This window comes from Sceloporus occidentalis, unplaced genomic scaffold, assembly GCF_023333645.1.
Source record: "Sceloporus occidentalis isolate IW3139 unplaced genomic scaffold, rSceOcc1.0.p SCAF_7, whole genome shotgun sequence".
NCBI lineage: Eukaryota > Metazoa > Chordata > Lepidosauria > Squamata > Phrynosomatidae > Sceloporus > Sceloporus occidentalis.
Window position 1 is genome coordinate 71,055,009 of NW_028316987.1, and position 16,098 is coordinate 71,071,106.

The 16,098-nt window shown below is 39.4% G+C and overlaps 2 protein-coding genes across 7 annotated transcripts in view; one reads left to right on the top strand and one right to left on the bottom strand.

Annotated features, from left to right (window-relative positions):
- The window catches only part of LOC149309925 (ribonuclease P protein subunit p38-like), a 29,234-nt gene extending 20,885 nt beyond the window's left edge, over positions 1-8,349 (top strand). The window contains exons 1-2 of one of the 4 annotated variants that reach the window (XM_089531410.1): positions 3,741-3,860; positions 7,383-8,349. In XM_089531410.1, the coding sequence (XP_089387536.1) occupies positions 7,417-8,259 (843 nt within the window). In that variant the 5' untranslated portion in view covers positions 3,741-3,860; positions 7,383-7,416 and the 3' untranslated portion in view covers positions 8,260-8,349. The other 3 variants (XM_089531411.1, XM_089531413.1, XM_089531414.1) reach the window with 3 other exon arrangements.
- A 2,101-nt stretch (positions 8,350-10,450) lies between these two features.
- NMT2 (N-myristoyltransferase 2) overlaps positions 10,451-16,098 on the bottom strand; it is a 56,309-nt gene continuing 50,661 nt past the window's right edge. For all 3 annotated transcript variants that reach the window (XM_089533299.1, XM_089533300.1, XM_089533301.1), the window contains 3 exons: positions 14,227-14,394; positions 12,667-12,804; positions 10,451-12,524 (listed from right to left, as the gene is read on the bottom strand). In XM_089533299.1, the coding sequence (XP_089389425.1) occupies positions 12,504-12,524; positions 12,667-12,804; positions 14,227-14,394 (327 nt within the window). In that variant the 3' untranslated portion in view covers positions 10,451-12,503. The remainder of the gene's footprint in view (positions 12,525-12,666; positions 12,805-14,226; positions 14,395-16,098) is intronic.

Sequence of the window (16,098 nt, forward strand, 5' to 3'; positions counted from 1 at the left end):
TGGATTATTTCTGCAGTCTGTTTTGGACCTGTGTAAAATGGTGCAGGGTTGGGCTGCAACCTTTTAAAAAGGTGAAGTTGTCATTCCTGGAGGTTTTCAGGAGCCCTTTCACACTTATAGTGCTATGATCCCAATTTCACTGCCATGGCATCCTGTGGAATCCTGGGATTTGTAATTTGGTGAGGGATGATAGCAGTCTGCCTGAGGAGTTTAAATACCCGTCCTTTAATTTAATGTATATGTTGCCTTTGTCTTGGCAAGGGACCCAAAGTGACCCCTGAAATGCAAAGGATCCTGCGTGGTTTAGTAGCTTAGCATTGGACGGATACTTTAGACCAGGGTACAAATCCTTGCTCATCCATGGAAACCCACTTGCCTCGAGCAAGTCACATTCTCTCAGCCTCAGAGGAAGGCAGTGTCAAGCAAAGTAGACACTTTTGGAGCTGTAATGGTTGATACGTATATCAGGCTGAGAATCCTGAGGTTTGAGGGCAAGGCTCAGTTAGAAACTGCAACAGTAACTCTATGTATGTTTGTTATTGTTAGCTGCCTTAAAGTCAGCTTTGACTTATGGTGACTCTCTAAATAAGAGCCCTCCAGACTATCCTGTCATCAATAGCACTACTCAGGTCTTGCAAACTCAGGGCTGTGGCTTGAGTCTATCCATCTGGAATGCAGTCTTCTTTTCTTACTGCCCTCTGTCTTACCAAGCATCATTGTCTTTTCTAGGGAGTCATGTCTTCTCATGATACGGCCAAAGTACAACAGCCTCAGTTTACTCACCTTGGCTTCTAGGAAGAGCTCAGGCTTGATTTGTTCTTTAAAAATCAAAACAAAAATTATCCCACAAGTTGTCTTTACAGTAATTTGTTCTAAGAGCCATTCATGCGTCTTTTTAGCAGTTCACTGTATCCTCCTAGATTGGTTCCCAAACTTTGGTTCCCCCAGATGTTTTGGACTTCAGCTCCCAGAATTCCTGACTGTTGGCCAGGTTGGCTGGGGCTTCTGGGAACTGAAGTCCAAAACATCTGGAGGAACCAAGGGCGTTTATCACGCGGAGGTTATTAGAGCTAAGATCAGGGGTGACTGCGGGTCAAACAATGCGAATTGACGTTATAACGTGAGTGTTTTATCACACCGGGTTGCCCTTCTGTTGCCCTTCCGAACTGAGGGGGAATCGAATCCAAGGCAAATCACGTGATGCGGATTCAGGCAAAGCGGAGTGAGTGCAAATGATATTACCACACCGGTGCATACCATGCAGATTCAACTATTCGAATTGGGACCCTTGCGCATGCTCAGTGGGGCCCTGAAGGCATCCTGAACCTTTGCACTTCCGGGGTGAAGAAAGGAGCCTGGCTCCACTTTCACATGAATGACAGCTTCACCTTTCTTCCTCCCTTCTATTTTCCCATCCCTGGCAGCCAAATTCAAAGGGGTCCTCCCTGTCAGAGCCCCCATCCATTTCAGCCACATCGACATCTATCCTCTTGTCATTCTCCTCATCTATTTCATCTACATCTCTCTTTCCCTTTGTAACAGTTGCCTTCTCTTAGGTTGCATCCACACTGGGGAGATAATCCGGTTTAACTCCACTTTAACTGTCCTCACTCAGTGCTATGGAATTCTGGAAGTTCCATCTCTCCCTCTGGATTGAAATCTACTTATATATATTATATACATAATCAAATTTAAAAAAAAAACCAAACTGGATTATTTCTGCAGTGTGTTTATAAAAATATTAAAAATATAAAAATGTAATATAAAAATATTTTTAAAAATCAAATAATCCAGTTTGACTTCACTTTAACTGTACTGGCTCAGTGCTATGGAATTCTGGGAACTGTAGTGTACTGAGACATTGAGCTTCCAGCCTCTGTTTCTTTCCCTTCACATCTGCCATCTGGATCTACCCTCCATCCCTAGCCTCATGTGAATGATAGGGAATGTCACCTATCTCTAAATGCCCTCTACTTCATCTGGATGTATCACCCACCGGCAAAATTATTGTTATTGTTATTATTTTGCAGTGAAATAATTTTAATAATAATAATAATAATAATAATAATAATAATAATACATTTCTTTCACTGCAAAATAATCAGTGTAGAAACTGCAGTTCTACTTGGAAGTAAATCCTGCCTCCACCTTGGCCCCACTTTGGAGGACGTCCTGCCCCCCCACCCACAAAATATAATATAAAAATATAAAAAAATCAAATAAAAAAAATCAAACTGGATTATTTCTGCAGTGTGTTTATAAAAATATAAAATAAACATATAATATCCAATATCCAATAATCAAATAAAAAATCAAACTTATTTCTGCAGTGTGTTTATAAAATATAAAAATATATATAATAAAAATATAAATAATCAAATAAAAATCAAAGTTTATAAAATATAAAAATATAATATAACTGAGAAGAATTAAGGAATTATTATCAAAGTAAATGGGGATAAAGGAAGACAAATTAAAATGAGGAATGGTCAAACTAAATATAGAAACAAAAATATATATCAAAGTCTCACAGTAAAATAAGAAAGTGGAAAATTGTTGAAGGATTTCTTCTTATTTATCACAGCAAAAGAAGAGAAGTCGTTAAATATCCATTGTTTTATATGTTTTTATTTCACAGAGAAACCTAAGGAAGTCGTAAAAGAAAAAAAATAGTAAAAAAAATTATACAATTAAGATATACTTTCCTTATTAATATCTAAGGTTAAATTTACTTTGAAATTATGTAGAATGGCTGATATAGCTTGTCAAAATGCATAGATATATAATTTGAATAATGAATTCTGAAAATAATTTTTTAAAAAATATAATATAAAATAATAAAAAAATCAAATAAAAAAATAAAAAAATCAAACTGGATTATTTTTGCAGTGTGTTTATAAAAATATCAAAATATAATATAAAATACAAACAAACAAAAAAATAAAATATTAAAAAATTAAACTAAATTAAATATAACCCAAAATAACTTAATTGTCAGAACTAATTATATAAAATACAAAGAAATAATCGTGAAATGAAAATGAGAAATGAAAAACATAAATAAATTATAAGTTAATAAAAAAAAGCCACACCTCAAACCTTATATAAAATATTGAGAGAAATGTTGGAAGTTACAAAGATAAACGTTGAAATAAGGAAGTATTAAAATAATATGTTTTGAACAATAACAATTGTTAAAACACACCTATATTTGTATTTTGCATTAGTATTACTTTATTTCTGTATCCTTTCATGTAATTACTGTATGTGGTTATATGTACTTTTTAACATATATATATATATATAAAAATCAAATTTAAAAAAATAAAACTGGATTATTTCTGCAGTGTGTTTATAAAAATATAAAAATATATAAAAATGTAATATAAAAATAATTTTAAAAATCAAACAAAAAACCCAAACTGGATTATTTCTGCAGTGTATAAAATATAAAAATGTATATATAATATAAAATATAAAAATGTAATATAAAATATTTTTTAAAAAATCAAATAATCAAATAAAAAAATAAAACTGGATTATTTCTGCAGTGTGTTCATAAAAATATAATATATATATAAAAATATAACATAAAATATTTTTTAAAAATCAAATAATCAGAATAAAAATAAACCCCCAAACTGGATGATTGTGTGTTTGGGCCCAACCACAAACAGAGGCTGCTGACTCTGAAGGGAGGAAAAGCATCCCACAGCGGCCTCTAGAGGTAAGAGTCGGGAAAGGCTGCGGCCTAGTCGCAACTCTGAAGCCTGCGCCTGGAAATCGAGGAGTGACTCGAGGCTGAAACTAAGAAGCCTGACGAAAGGCGTCCTCTCCGGCTTCCTTTCCAGCGGGGCCCCGTAAGTATGGGCGCCGTGCTTTGTGCGTGTTTTTCGGAGGGTCTTTTATGACTGGAGGTGGGAAAGGAGCCGGGGGTCGTAGGAACTGTTTGTTTATTATTTCTCTATTGCGAAGCCACAGCATTCTCTGGTTTGGAGGCGATCGCGCTATTTTGCAGCCTCGTTTTGTAATAGTGCATGTGGCCGGGTTTCCAAAAGAGGCTGAAGTAAGGCTGCATCTGCATGGCAGAAATAGCCCAGTTTGAGACCTTGGCTCAATGCTTTAACTGCCCTGGCCCAGTGCTAGGGAATCCTGGGAATTGTAGTTTATTGTGGCACCAGGGTTCTCTGACAGAAAGGATGAATGCCTCGCAAAACTACAGTTCCCAGAATTCCCTAGCATTGAGCCAGAGCTGTCTCAAAGTGGATCATTTCTGTAGTGTGTTTTGGACTTGACAGAGAAGGTGCCATAACGTGCTACAGATCCCAGAACTCCATAGCATTGAGCCACAGCAGTTTGGTACCGCTTTAGCCACCATGGCTCCGTCCTATGGAACACTGGGATTTGTAGTTTTGTGAGTTATTCAGTCTTCCCTGTGAGAGCGCTCTGGTGCCACAACACGCTACAAATCCCAGGACGCTATAGCATTGTGTCACAGCAATTTGACACCGCTTTAGCTGCCATGGCTCCATCCAGTGGAATTCTGGGATTTGTAGTTTTGCGAGACATTCAGCCTCCTCTGTCAGAGAGCTCTAGTGCTGCTGCAACACAATACAAAGCCCAGAACTCCTTGGCATTGGGCCATGGGAATTAAGGCAGTATCACACTGGATTATTTCTGCAGTGTGGATGCAACCTAAATGAGTGTTTCCCAACCTTTTCAGTGCCCTGCATCCCCAAGGAAATGTGTTTGGTTAGTGAGGTATAGAGAATCTTGAACTATTTCAGTGTCTTCCTAATCTCCTTTAAAGTTATGTAAATCATCTGTGGTCATTATTTTTGTGAGGGGCTCTGGGTCCACTCAGCCTTGCATCCTTCCATAGGACACTAAAATGTATACAATTAGCTTACACTTTGTAAACCACTTAGTACATCGGTAAGGGGTATAGAAATGTACTTGCCATTGGTACTAACAAGTGTTAGTTGTAGTGCCACTGCCATTGTGTCTAAGAGATCCTCTACCAGTGCAACTGCCCGATACAGCTGCTGACCAGTGGCTGTTTGGCACATTTAGTCTGGCTCAAGGGAAACTCTACCAACAGCACCACTACTGTCAGCATAGTTTCTTCCTCACCGGAGCATGCACTCCCACCACTACAGAAAGGTGACACCATCGGTGGGAAGGCGAACCTATTACAGGCTTTTCATGACAAGATTTGTTCAGAGAGGGTTTGCCTTTGTTGAATGTGGTTTGCCAAGGTCATCCAGTGCGTTTCCATGCCAGAGCGAGGATGTGAACCTTGATTTCCAGAGTTGTACTCCAACCTTAGGATAAGCAGTCCAGCAGAGCAAAGTGCAAGCTTATATAGAACATGTGCTTTGTTTAATTTGCAGTTATTTTTGTATCTTGAAGTGCCTTGTGCATTTGACTATACCAGGTCTTTTACTCACTCTTTCTGCTGTCAGAGGTGGGTAATTTGTGGCTTGTGGATCCTGGTGGATATCCCACTAGTCCTTTACCATAGACTATTAGGTAGGGCTGATGGGAGTGGCAGTTCAGTATCTAGCAAACTGTATGTTGCCCATTCCTGTGCTGCATGAATAAGAAGAGTAAATCTGTAGCCTGTTGTATGGTGTAGCATAGTGGTCCCCAAACTTTTTTCTGGCTACTGCTCCCTTTCCTCTTGGGCCACAACCCTTAACACCCACCCCATGCGTTTTCTCAATATTAGGTCTAATGTTCTACTGCAGATTCAAAACAGCCAATGTCAGTTGCTGCTCCCTTTGCACCTAGTCATCCTGGGAGCAGCAACTGAGCAGCTGGCTGACCAGCAACCAAGAAGCCTCTCACACATGCCACACCTCCAGCAAAGGCCAAGGAGGGCAAGAGGCTTCTTGGTCAGTTGCTGCTCCCAAAGTGACCAGGGGCAAAGGGATAAACTTCTGTCTGGTGAAGAAGGACTCTCAATCTTTCTTCACTGGGGTGGAGAGGGGTGCAGCTGGTGTGTATGTAGGGAGGATACAGAGGCCACATGCTCTGGACTGGAGAAAGAAAGAGATTTTAAGTACAGGAGCCACTCCAAGGTGGATTCTGCAGGAATCGAACCCAGACCTTTCTCTCTTTCACTAGAGACATGTCTTCCTCTACAGCTTCAAGTGTTCCTTCTCATAGACATGCACAAACATTATTTCTTCTGTAACCTCTTCTCTCAGCATGTCCAATGAAAGAAAACAGGGGCAGTAGAGCAGCTCTAACCTGCCAGCCAAGTCTCAGCAAAGTTCACAAAGCTTAAGTAGGCTCCCAAATTTGAAAGTTCATTCTCCTCCTCCACTGCCTTGTGCTCTTAACTCCCTGCTCCAGTCAGTCAGTCTGTTTGTCCCAAAACTGTGCTGTTCTGAGCCATAGATGCAGTGTTCTGTGCTCAAACCTTGCAAGAGTTTCCCAACCACCACTGTCACACTACCAGTGAAATGTGCAGCTCAGGCAGGCAAAAGAGAGGCCATCACACAAAATGATCAGCAAAGATCCTGAAAAGAAGTTACATGCAACTCTCATTCCCACCATGGTCCTAAAGGCTGCTGGTTTCCCTTGTCTTTCTTGCACACCAGTAGTTTGACTGAAATTCTCCTGCTGCCCCCTTTTCCACTCACCACCCTCTAGATCTTTCCATTGCCCCCTGGGGAGCATACTGCCCACTTTGGGAATCACTGGTTCTGGTGTAGAACAGAAGACTGGACCATTGTAATGGTTAGAGAGACCTTCTTCCATCATATTCCCCATCCATGCTAGCTTTTCTTTGTCTGACATTTTGTTAGACAAAATGCAATTCACCGTATAAAAGTGAAAGCAGCATTCTTACCACTTACTTATTTAGCATGGGACAGTGGTTAAGAGTCTTGGGCTAAGTAAAGAGATCCAGATGGAAGTCCCCACTAAGCCCTGAATCTCTCATTTTCTCTCTCACACATATGCATACAGAGACACTTGCATGCACATATTACATTTGCTACTCCTACCCCAAAATCTTGCTTACAAAGTAATGCTTACATAAATGATGATATGTTATCAAGACTCATACCATGATTTTAACATTCAGATTATTTATACAGTAGTAGCCTTACCTAACCTGGTAGCTTCCAAATTATGTCAAACTATAGTTCCCACCAGTTCAATGGCCATTTTGGTTGGATTGAATAGAAATTAGTCCCATACAGCTGGAGAATGACTTTGGGAAGGCTGGTTTATATATACTTGCTTAGGATGGGGAAGTAAAAATATATCTGAAATGTATCAAGATGCAAGAATATGCTAAAGTGGTGGCAGGAATAAATTCTACATGTTCATTGTTTGGTGTTTAAAGTATTTTTTTGCTTTTTATCTAGTGCTCAAGTGTGAAAGTGTAACTACAACATCAAGATGTCTGTTAAGGAAGGGAAGGGGTCTGTCCGCAAGTCAAAGCACATGACTGTAAAAACAGCTTTGAATAATCCATATGCCCTCCAGTGGCGCACTCTGGATGGAGGAGATATGCACTTCATATTGGAAGCTTTGGAAGGTGTTATGAAGAGGATTGGTTTCAAAAAATTAGAGCTTCGGAGACAGAAGAAACCCTGCTCTGGACAAAAACAGAAGAAAGAACAGTGTTTGTCTACTGGCAAGCTTCAAGATGACAATGAAAGTAAAGAGGTTCAACTACATGGGTGGACCAACTTGCAAGTCAGGAACCAGCTTGCTATTGGGATCAATGAAGTAACTAAAGCCTTAGAAAAAGATGAACTGCTACTTGTGCTTGTGTGCAAGTCTGCCACACCTACCCTGCTCACATCTCACTTGATTCCACTGAGTGTGAGTCGGGCCATTCCAGCTGGCCAAATTCCACGCCTCAGTGAAAGACTAGCACCTGTTCTTGGATTAACATCTGTCCTAGCACTGGGATTTAAAAGGAGTGCTGATGCCTTTGCAGAGGTTGCTGAAATGATTATTCCACGAATACCTAGTCTGGAGGTTCCATGGCTTCACCATGGGATAAAACAGTCCTTGGGGAGTGAAGAAGATACTGTTCTAATGGACTCACCAGCAGTTGAGCTCATGGAGTCAGGTGAAGAGGAGTCCTCTCTGAATCAAAAGCGAAAGAGACTGGATAACAGCAAGCTTGCCTCTCCTAATGTAGTTCTGCAAGCGCTCAAGGTTAAAAAAGTAGTTCCCAATCCAAATAAGAGAAGGAAGCTCCCAAAAACTAAAAAGCGTATTTTAAAATAACTGATTGTGTCAATCAGGTTCTTCCATTCTTATGCTTTTAGTATGCAATTATCCATCAGTGAAAATAAACTATATAATATTAAATATTGACTAGATTCATTGACTTGACTAAAAATTAAACATATATTATTTTACAAAATGATTGTGCTGAGACTGTTAAAATATACAGGATTACAGGCCACATGTTTAGTTGGTATCTAGTAATAAAGTGTGATTTTAGATGAAACAATTATTCAAAACAAAATAGTATGAAAATGGCATATTTATTCAAGCATCCATCTGTGCTGATTCAAGATTCAATAGCTGGTCATCTGTTAGATGCTGGAATTGCAAATACCGTATCTGCAAACTTAAGAGCGCAGTATCTCCCCGCCCCTCTTCTTTTAATATTGTTCTCACTATTGGTTATTTGCAGTTGTGGTCAAATAATACATGCAGAAATGACCCTAAGTGCATTTTGCCTTTAAGGTAAAAGGTTTTCTTTACCTTGTCAAATCAATCCTGCAGGAAGAAAATCATTTGAAATTTGGTCTTTTGGATGCAGATCACAACATCCAAGCATATCCCATGATGCAATTTCCTAAACAGAGATTACAGCTCTAATTTGTTCAGATTAATATCACATGCTATTAAATTGAAGAACTAAAACTGCTTCTCTGCAATTAAAATGATAGTAGAGCTTAAATATTTGTTCAGAGTTTATACTTGCATCAGAAAGCTGCTATAGTATAAATATTGAAAACAGGCATATTGTAAGGATCTGGGAAATAACAGTATCGGTACTTAATTACATACCACGTTCACATGTAACACTAAACCATGCATAGACAAATTTTATCCCTCCAGATGTTCTTGGACTGTAGTGCCCTTAGCCCTAGCTAGCATAGCAAAGAGTTGGTGGAAATTACGGTCCAAAAATGTCTGGAGGAATGCCTCTGTGCTGAAATATGGTTTTATGTGGACAAGCCTTTGCAACTTCCAAGTAAATAGCTGCTTCTATATGCCTGTTTATCTCTCCTCCACCTTTCCACATTCACCAATTTCTAGCCTGCCATCATGTACAAACTAGGCAGTGTCAGTGTCATCAATGTATACAGATCAGGCTTTTCTATTCAGCTGCTAAACAAACCAGCTATAAATGATGGGTTATTCAGCTGGCTTGGTTGAAAAAGTAGAGCTTGAGCCTTCCTTTAGCGGTTGTTGGAGAATGCATGCCTGGGGTTTCACTTGGGTCAGAAAAAAGTTGTCCATGTAACACTGAGTCAGGCTTTAAAGCAGAGGTGGGAATTGGGTGGCCTTCCAGATATTGCTGAATTACATTTCCAAGCAGCCCTAGCAGTTACAGCTGATGGTGAGGAATGCTGCAAGGTGCACTGCAGGTTGAGTCTCCCTCATCTGGAATTCCAAAATGTTTCAAAATCGTCCACATAGGTGGCCGAGATAGTGACAACTTTGGTTTATGATGGTTCAGTGTACACAAATGTCGTTTCATGCACAAAATTATTAATAATATTGTGTATAAAATTATCTTTAGGCTATGTGTATAAGGTGTATATGACACATAAATGATTGTCATGTCTAGACTTGGGTACCAGCTCAAAGGTATTTCATTATGTATATGCAAATATTCCAAAATCCAAAACATTTCTGGCCTCAGGCATTTTGGACAAGGGAGAATCAACCTGTAAAGCATCATCTGGAATGCAGAATAATTCCCATTTTTGGTTTAGTACTGTTTACAAATTGGACCATTTAGTCACATGAAAAATCATTTCTATGTACTAACTGAACTTTATGCTTACAGTAGTTTGTGTCCTATAGTGTATGAAACATCAAATCTTTACTTATCTACACCAACTCTACTTTGTTTGACCTTTTTTTAAACAAACTATGACGCTTTACAGACCACCTCTGAGGCCCCGATCCGCCGCTTTCCAGGCCACGGGAAGTGGCAAAAGGCTGCTTCCCCGCGGCCTGGAAAGGGGTGTCCTTGGGGATTCATGCCCCAAGGACACCCGACGGCGGCGGGGACGTGGAGAAAGGGGCCACTCGGCACCTTTCTCATTTGCGTTGCTGGCGCAGCCGTGTAGAGGCTGCGCCAGCGACGCAAATCATGGAAGGAGCTCTGAAATGGAGCTCCTTCCGGGGCCGCCGAAAGAGCGCCCCAGGGGCCCTCGCGCGGTTCGATGTCACTTCTGCACCGCCCCATTTGGAGGCGGCGCGGTGGTGACGTCCCCATGGCGCGCCTGTGTGCATAGGGCGCCGCCATTTTGTACGGACTCAGCCCGTACTAGGGTTAGGGGCGTCAGGCAGCGACGCCCCTTTCTAACCCTAATACGCCCCTTCCTAACCCTAGTACGCAGTATAGGCGCTTCTGTAACGCGCCTATGTAAACAGACATTGGAAAAAACTGATAGGAGCCACTGCCTTGTCACAGGTTCTCTGAAGTTCAGATTGTTCATATTTATCTAGTAAGGGAGGAGAAAAAAGGCCATAATTAATCTTGTTAAGTCTTGTGTCCTCTTGAGTCTTTCCTCACTGCTATTTTTCTCCCCCTACCAAATTTCAGATTGTTAGTTCATTATAACTAAGTTCTATTTGTTGAACCAGCTTTGTAAACCTGTCTAGACCACTGCCAGACATCTAAGTAAGGGGTAAGCAACTTCTACTGGTTTGTGGGTGGTGGCAATTTTTTGCCTTGAAGACTCACTATGGGCTGTACCAGACCTTGAAATGCCAAAAATCTAAAACTGGAAGTGGCTGGAAATCTACTGACTGCTTTATTTTTAAACTTTCACATTGAGGGACAGCACCCTGTTTAACATTCAGGAGTGGGGCATCAGAGTAGCTATGGACCATAAAAAACAGCTTGTGGGATATGTGCAGCCCATGGGCACACATTTGTCCCAGTCTAAATCGGGATCTACTACATTGAGAATTAGGAAGCACTGGCTCATTTGCAACTTCAGACTTTGAAAATCTCATAAATAACTAAATTCAAGTAAGTAAGTAATACCTATAAACAACCTTTGATCTTTTGTATCTTTTCAAATACTGTTTTCTATTGACATAATGAAAAATTGATGGAAGGGGTGGGAGATTTCATATTTTAAATTGAGCTTAATCAGTAGGCCTGGGGAGAAGGGAGAGATACATCATGACATATTCCGATACCAGACAAAAATGTGTTTGCAACAGCATGAACATTTGCTTATTAATTCAAGGGACAATGAAACCCCTTTGCTTCAAAATCCAGGATGACACTACTAGCAACAATTTTACTTATTTACACAAACATAACTTTCATTTCAAAATTATGGACATTTTTTTAAAAAAGCAAGTAGACAAAAAGGAATATGTGCAATTTTGCAAAAGCCTTGAACACATTCAGTCTTAACACATTTTGATAACAGTACTAAAATTCTTAGTTTTATGTACAGCTGTTCTCACCCTACCACAAAAAGAGTAGGTTTTCCTTCTTCAGAGCTGTAAGATGAACATAATTATATAATTCAGACAACATATAAACACCTGCACTAAACAGTGCAATACTATTGAGTCAAGTCAGTGATCTATTGAAGATCAAAGTACAAATTTATGTTTTTATTGATTTGGCAGCATTGCTTATGGAGAAACAAATGCACTAGTCAAACCAGCACATTTTTGTACCACTCCACAGATACAAAAAGACATCCAAGGTTTCCATGTTTCCTACTAAATAGTCAAACTTTCCTCCTTCAATGATGTCATCCTTGTAATGGAAACAAGCAGAAATACTTAAAATTGGCTCCTTCATTTTGTTACACTGATAAAACATACACTACCACTTAATAAATAGAAATGCAGCAGTTCAGTCACATAACAGTAAAGAATTTGTACTCTATTCCACCACTGCAATTGAGTTGTTGTACAAAAACAGTCTTACGCAGGGGAAGGGAGGGGAAAGAGAAAACCCCTTTCATCAAGATGTAAGCTAAGCATTGAAAATTAAACGTATGTGCTTTCTTTTCATTGATAAAACAGAAAAAGGCAAATGAGCTCTTCCCATTCACAGTTGAAGGTATGGAGGGCTGGTTGCGCATGGATTTCTTCACTTCCCTCTTGCACACCCCCAAGGTTCAATGGATTTATTTTAAGTTCATCAGGCATTGTGCTTTTACTCCTCTTGAATTGTACTGATCCAAGAGCTTCCATCAGCCCAGATAATTATTTCCAAGAACTATAAATACAAGTGTCCTTCCTCCTTATTGTAGTACAAGACCAACCTAGAAAAATGACAACATATGGCATTAGTAAAAACAGAAATATAGAAAGCAGAAAAGTGTGGGTAGTCAAATCTTACAGGCCTTAGTTATCATGTATGTAACCTTCTGAGCAATTTATAGACAAATATAAATTGTGCGTTACCTTTTCAGAATCCATGCCCGGACACCTCCAGTTATACAAGTAATATTGCAAGTTGCCATCTCCAATACCAAATTTAAGTTTTTCCAGGAATGTTTTATTTTCCATCAAGTCTAGTGCATTGAACACATCAAATCCTTTCTGGCAATATAAGAACATTCAAAATTTATTTTCTGATAGGGTTTATGTACTCTCAAATTAAATAACCTGTTCTACCCAGGAAGAAGAGACTGTCATAAAGTAAGCATGTTATGTTCATCCCCTCCCCATAATCCAGTGTCACAGATTATCTGGTATTAATTGAGAAGAATAGGTCACCTTGTGGCCCCATTAGATGATGTTGGGTGGCAATTCCCAGCATCCCTTCACCACCAGTTGTGCCTGGGTAGGGCTGATGGAAGTTGGAAATCCAACAGCATCTGAAGGGCTACTTGTTACCTGATCAAGTAGGAATACCTACCTGGTTTAGAGTCAACATTTGTTCTAATATGGCAGTTAACGTTTATTCTTAACCTCACTGTATTCAGTGTATTACAAAAAATTATTTTGTAGGCAACTTGCTAAGAGCATTTCTGTCATCCAAGCTTATTAATAAGTCATGATTGTTTGTTGTTAGGGTTAGTTGTCCCAAACTGAGGCAGCACTAATAAACTGGGATTAAATGCTAAATTTTGCAATGACTCCTCCCCCCCCCCTTTTTTTTTTTTTACAAGAGAACCATAGCTATAAACTTTTTTGGTGGAATCCAAAGCTCTCCTGGGGTTTCAGTGCAAACACAGAGCTCTGGGCAATCTAAAGCAGCCTTTCTCAAACTCTTTGCCCTGGAAGAATCCTTGAAATAATTTTCAGGTCTCAGGGAAGCTCTGCATAAATTATATCTAGAGCTCAAAATAAAATTTTGTCTTTTTTTCAGTCACAACCTCAGAATTCCTACCAACTTCCTTTGGAAACCCAGGGCTCCAGGGAATCTTGGTTGAGAAACCTTGATCTACAGCCTGTCTCTAATCTCCTTCAGTGTCAAGTGCACAACACCATAACATCTGACGTGTAACAAAAACATGTGTCCACCTCCAAGAGACATTACATTCTTGGTGAAATGAAATGCTTTAATCCAGCTGTTTTTCTGTAATGGATGGACAAATGGCCCTACATGTGTTGTTGTTGTTGTTTACACTACGCCGGCTCTTCCTTCCAGATTTTGTTGTTCCTGTGTGCCTTCAAGTCGTTTCTGACTTATGGTGACCCTAAGGCAAACCTATCACAGGGGTTACTTGGTAAGATTTATTAAGAGGAGGTTTGTCATTGCCTTCCTCTGAGGCTGAGAGCATCAGATTTGCTCAAGCTTACGCAGTGGGTTTCACTACTGAGCAGGGAATCGAACTCTGTTCTCCAGAGTTGTAGTCCAACTCTCAAGCCACTATGCCACATTGACTCTAAATGTCTTGTTAAGTCTTCCATAATCTGTCACCACTGGTTATGCTGACTAAGGCTAATAGCAATTGTAGGTCAGCTCCTGGAGGCCTACTGTTTCTACCAGAGAACAAAAATATCAGAACTGCTTACCAGCTTTGCTATAATAAGTGCATCATTCATAAGATCCAGAAGAGGTGTTTCTGTATGAACATTGTAGAAGGAATAGGCAGCTTTGAGGCTTTTATGAACAGGATGATGCATGACGGTTGAAGGTAATGTATAGAAACTCAAGAAGTCAGTTAAAATACCATTAGAACTCTGGGAAAGAAGACAAGAATTAGTAGTGAGAAATCCAAATGAAAAGTCATGTCAGCTGGCTGGCAGAATTATAGGTCAGAGAAAAAAAACTACTCTGTTTGATTTACTGAGTCTACCGAAAGCCAAAAAATATACCAACAATAGATATTTACCTTTATTAAACTACTTTCAAAACAAGTAGTGATATGCTGATCATGACCTTTGTTCTTATTTGCTATCAAGTCATTTTCAGCTTATGGAGACGCTATGAATGAGAGACCCCCAAGAACATCAGTCATCAACAATCCTACAATACTCAAATGGAAGAGGGGCAACAACCTCTGGATCTTGGCCTAATGTCAGAAGCTTTCTGCAAATAACTGGCACAAACCTCTGGCAAAAATCATCTGTTCTTTTCAGAACTTGGAAAACTTGTTTGTTTATGCAACTACAGCTCCTCAAATCCTCCTGGCAGCATGGTCATTAGTCATGTTTATTGGGGGATACTTGGAGCTATATTCCAAACAAAAACTGATCTAAGCTTTAGCTGTTGGAAATTTTCTGGACAGGTTGGGAGGAGGAGGAGGCGGTGGCGAGAACAGGGTGGTAGGAATAGGTGCTAGAAAGAACCACAAAGGGAGTGTGGTTCCTTACCCCCTGTTAATAGCTGTTAGCAGATTGTACTTGTCAATGAATGCAATCCTTGATACAAAGAAAAGTTTCTCCAATATCTTGCAGCTGGAGATACAAAGCATGCCATGCACTTAGAACATTTACATCCCACCCATTATTCTGCTCTAGGGAGAGTACAAGGTTCCCTTCCTTTTAAAAAAATTCTCACAACACTGCAAGGGAGATTAAACTAAGAAGCAGTAGCTGAGTAGGATAAGGGCAACATCAAGCCTGGAGTAGGGATTTAAACCCAGCTCTGCCCAATCCTAACCAAACACTTTACACAACTATGCATATTCATTTCTATTTAAGCAACAAACAACAGCTCCTGGAAGAAGAGGAGGTAAACTGTTATTATACCATGACAAAGATGATGATAAGTTCAAATAAAAAGTTTTAGGCTGACATATCTGTATTGTAGTTCAAGGAAAATATGTTACTATGATCCAGTTTTGGTGCTCTGGCATTATATGCATGAGCAGGAACTTTCATTTATTTTATTATTTATTATTTTATTATTATTCATTAAATAAATAAATAAATAAATAAATAAATAAATTTTTAATTTTATTGAAATATTTCCAACCTCTGTTGACACATCTCAGGATAGGGTGCAAGCAATAAAATAAATGAAATAATAAATAAAATTGCATTTTAAAAATTTAAATTTGAAAAAGGAAAAGTTAAAAAAATATATAAAATCATTTAAAATAATCTACATCCTTTCTAACACTTTTAAAACAATTCAGTAAGTAATAAAACATAAATTGTAAGCCAGAATTTCACTGGGCCTCAAAACTTATTTAAATGTGGCACTCACTTAAGGGCATTTGCCAGTGCTACCTGGACTTCCAAGATGGGAGCATACAACAACTGGGGAAGCCCCCTCCCTTGTCTACCCACAGTGCCCAAGGATGGGTCTCAGAGACCCAAATCCTGTGTTTGTGCTATCCCCTCCTCCCCTAGTATGGCCATGAGAGGATCAGAAGTATCTACTTTTACTTCCAAACTAAACGGAGTTCCTCGTTATGTCTGAACATATATAATGTTGTT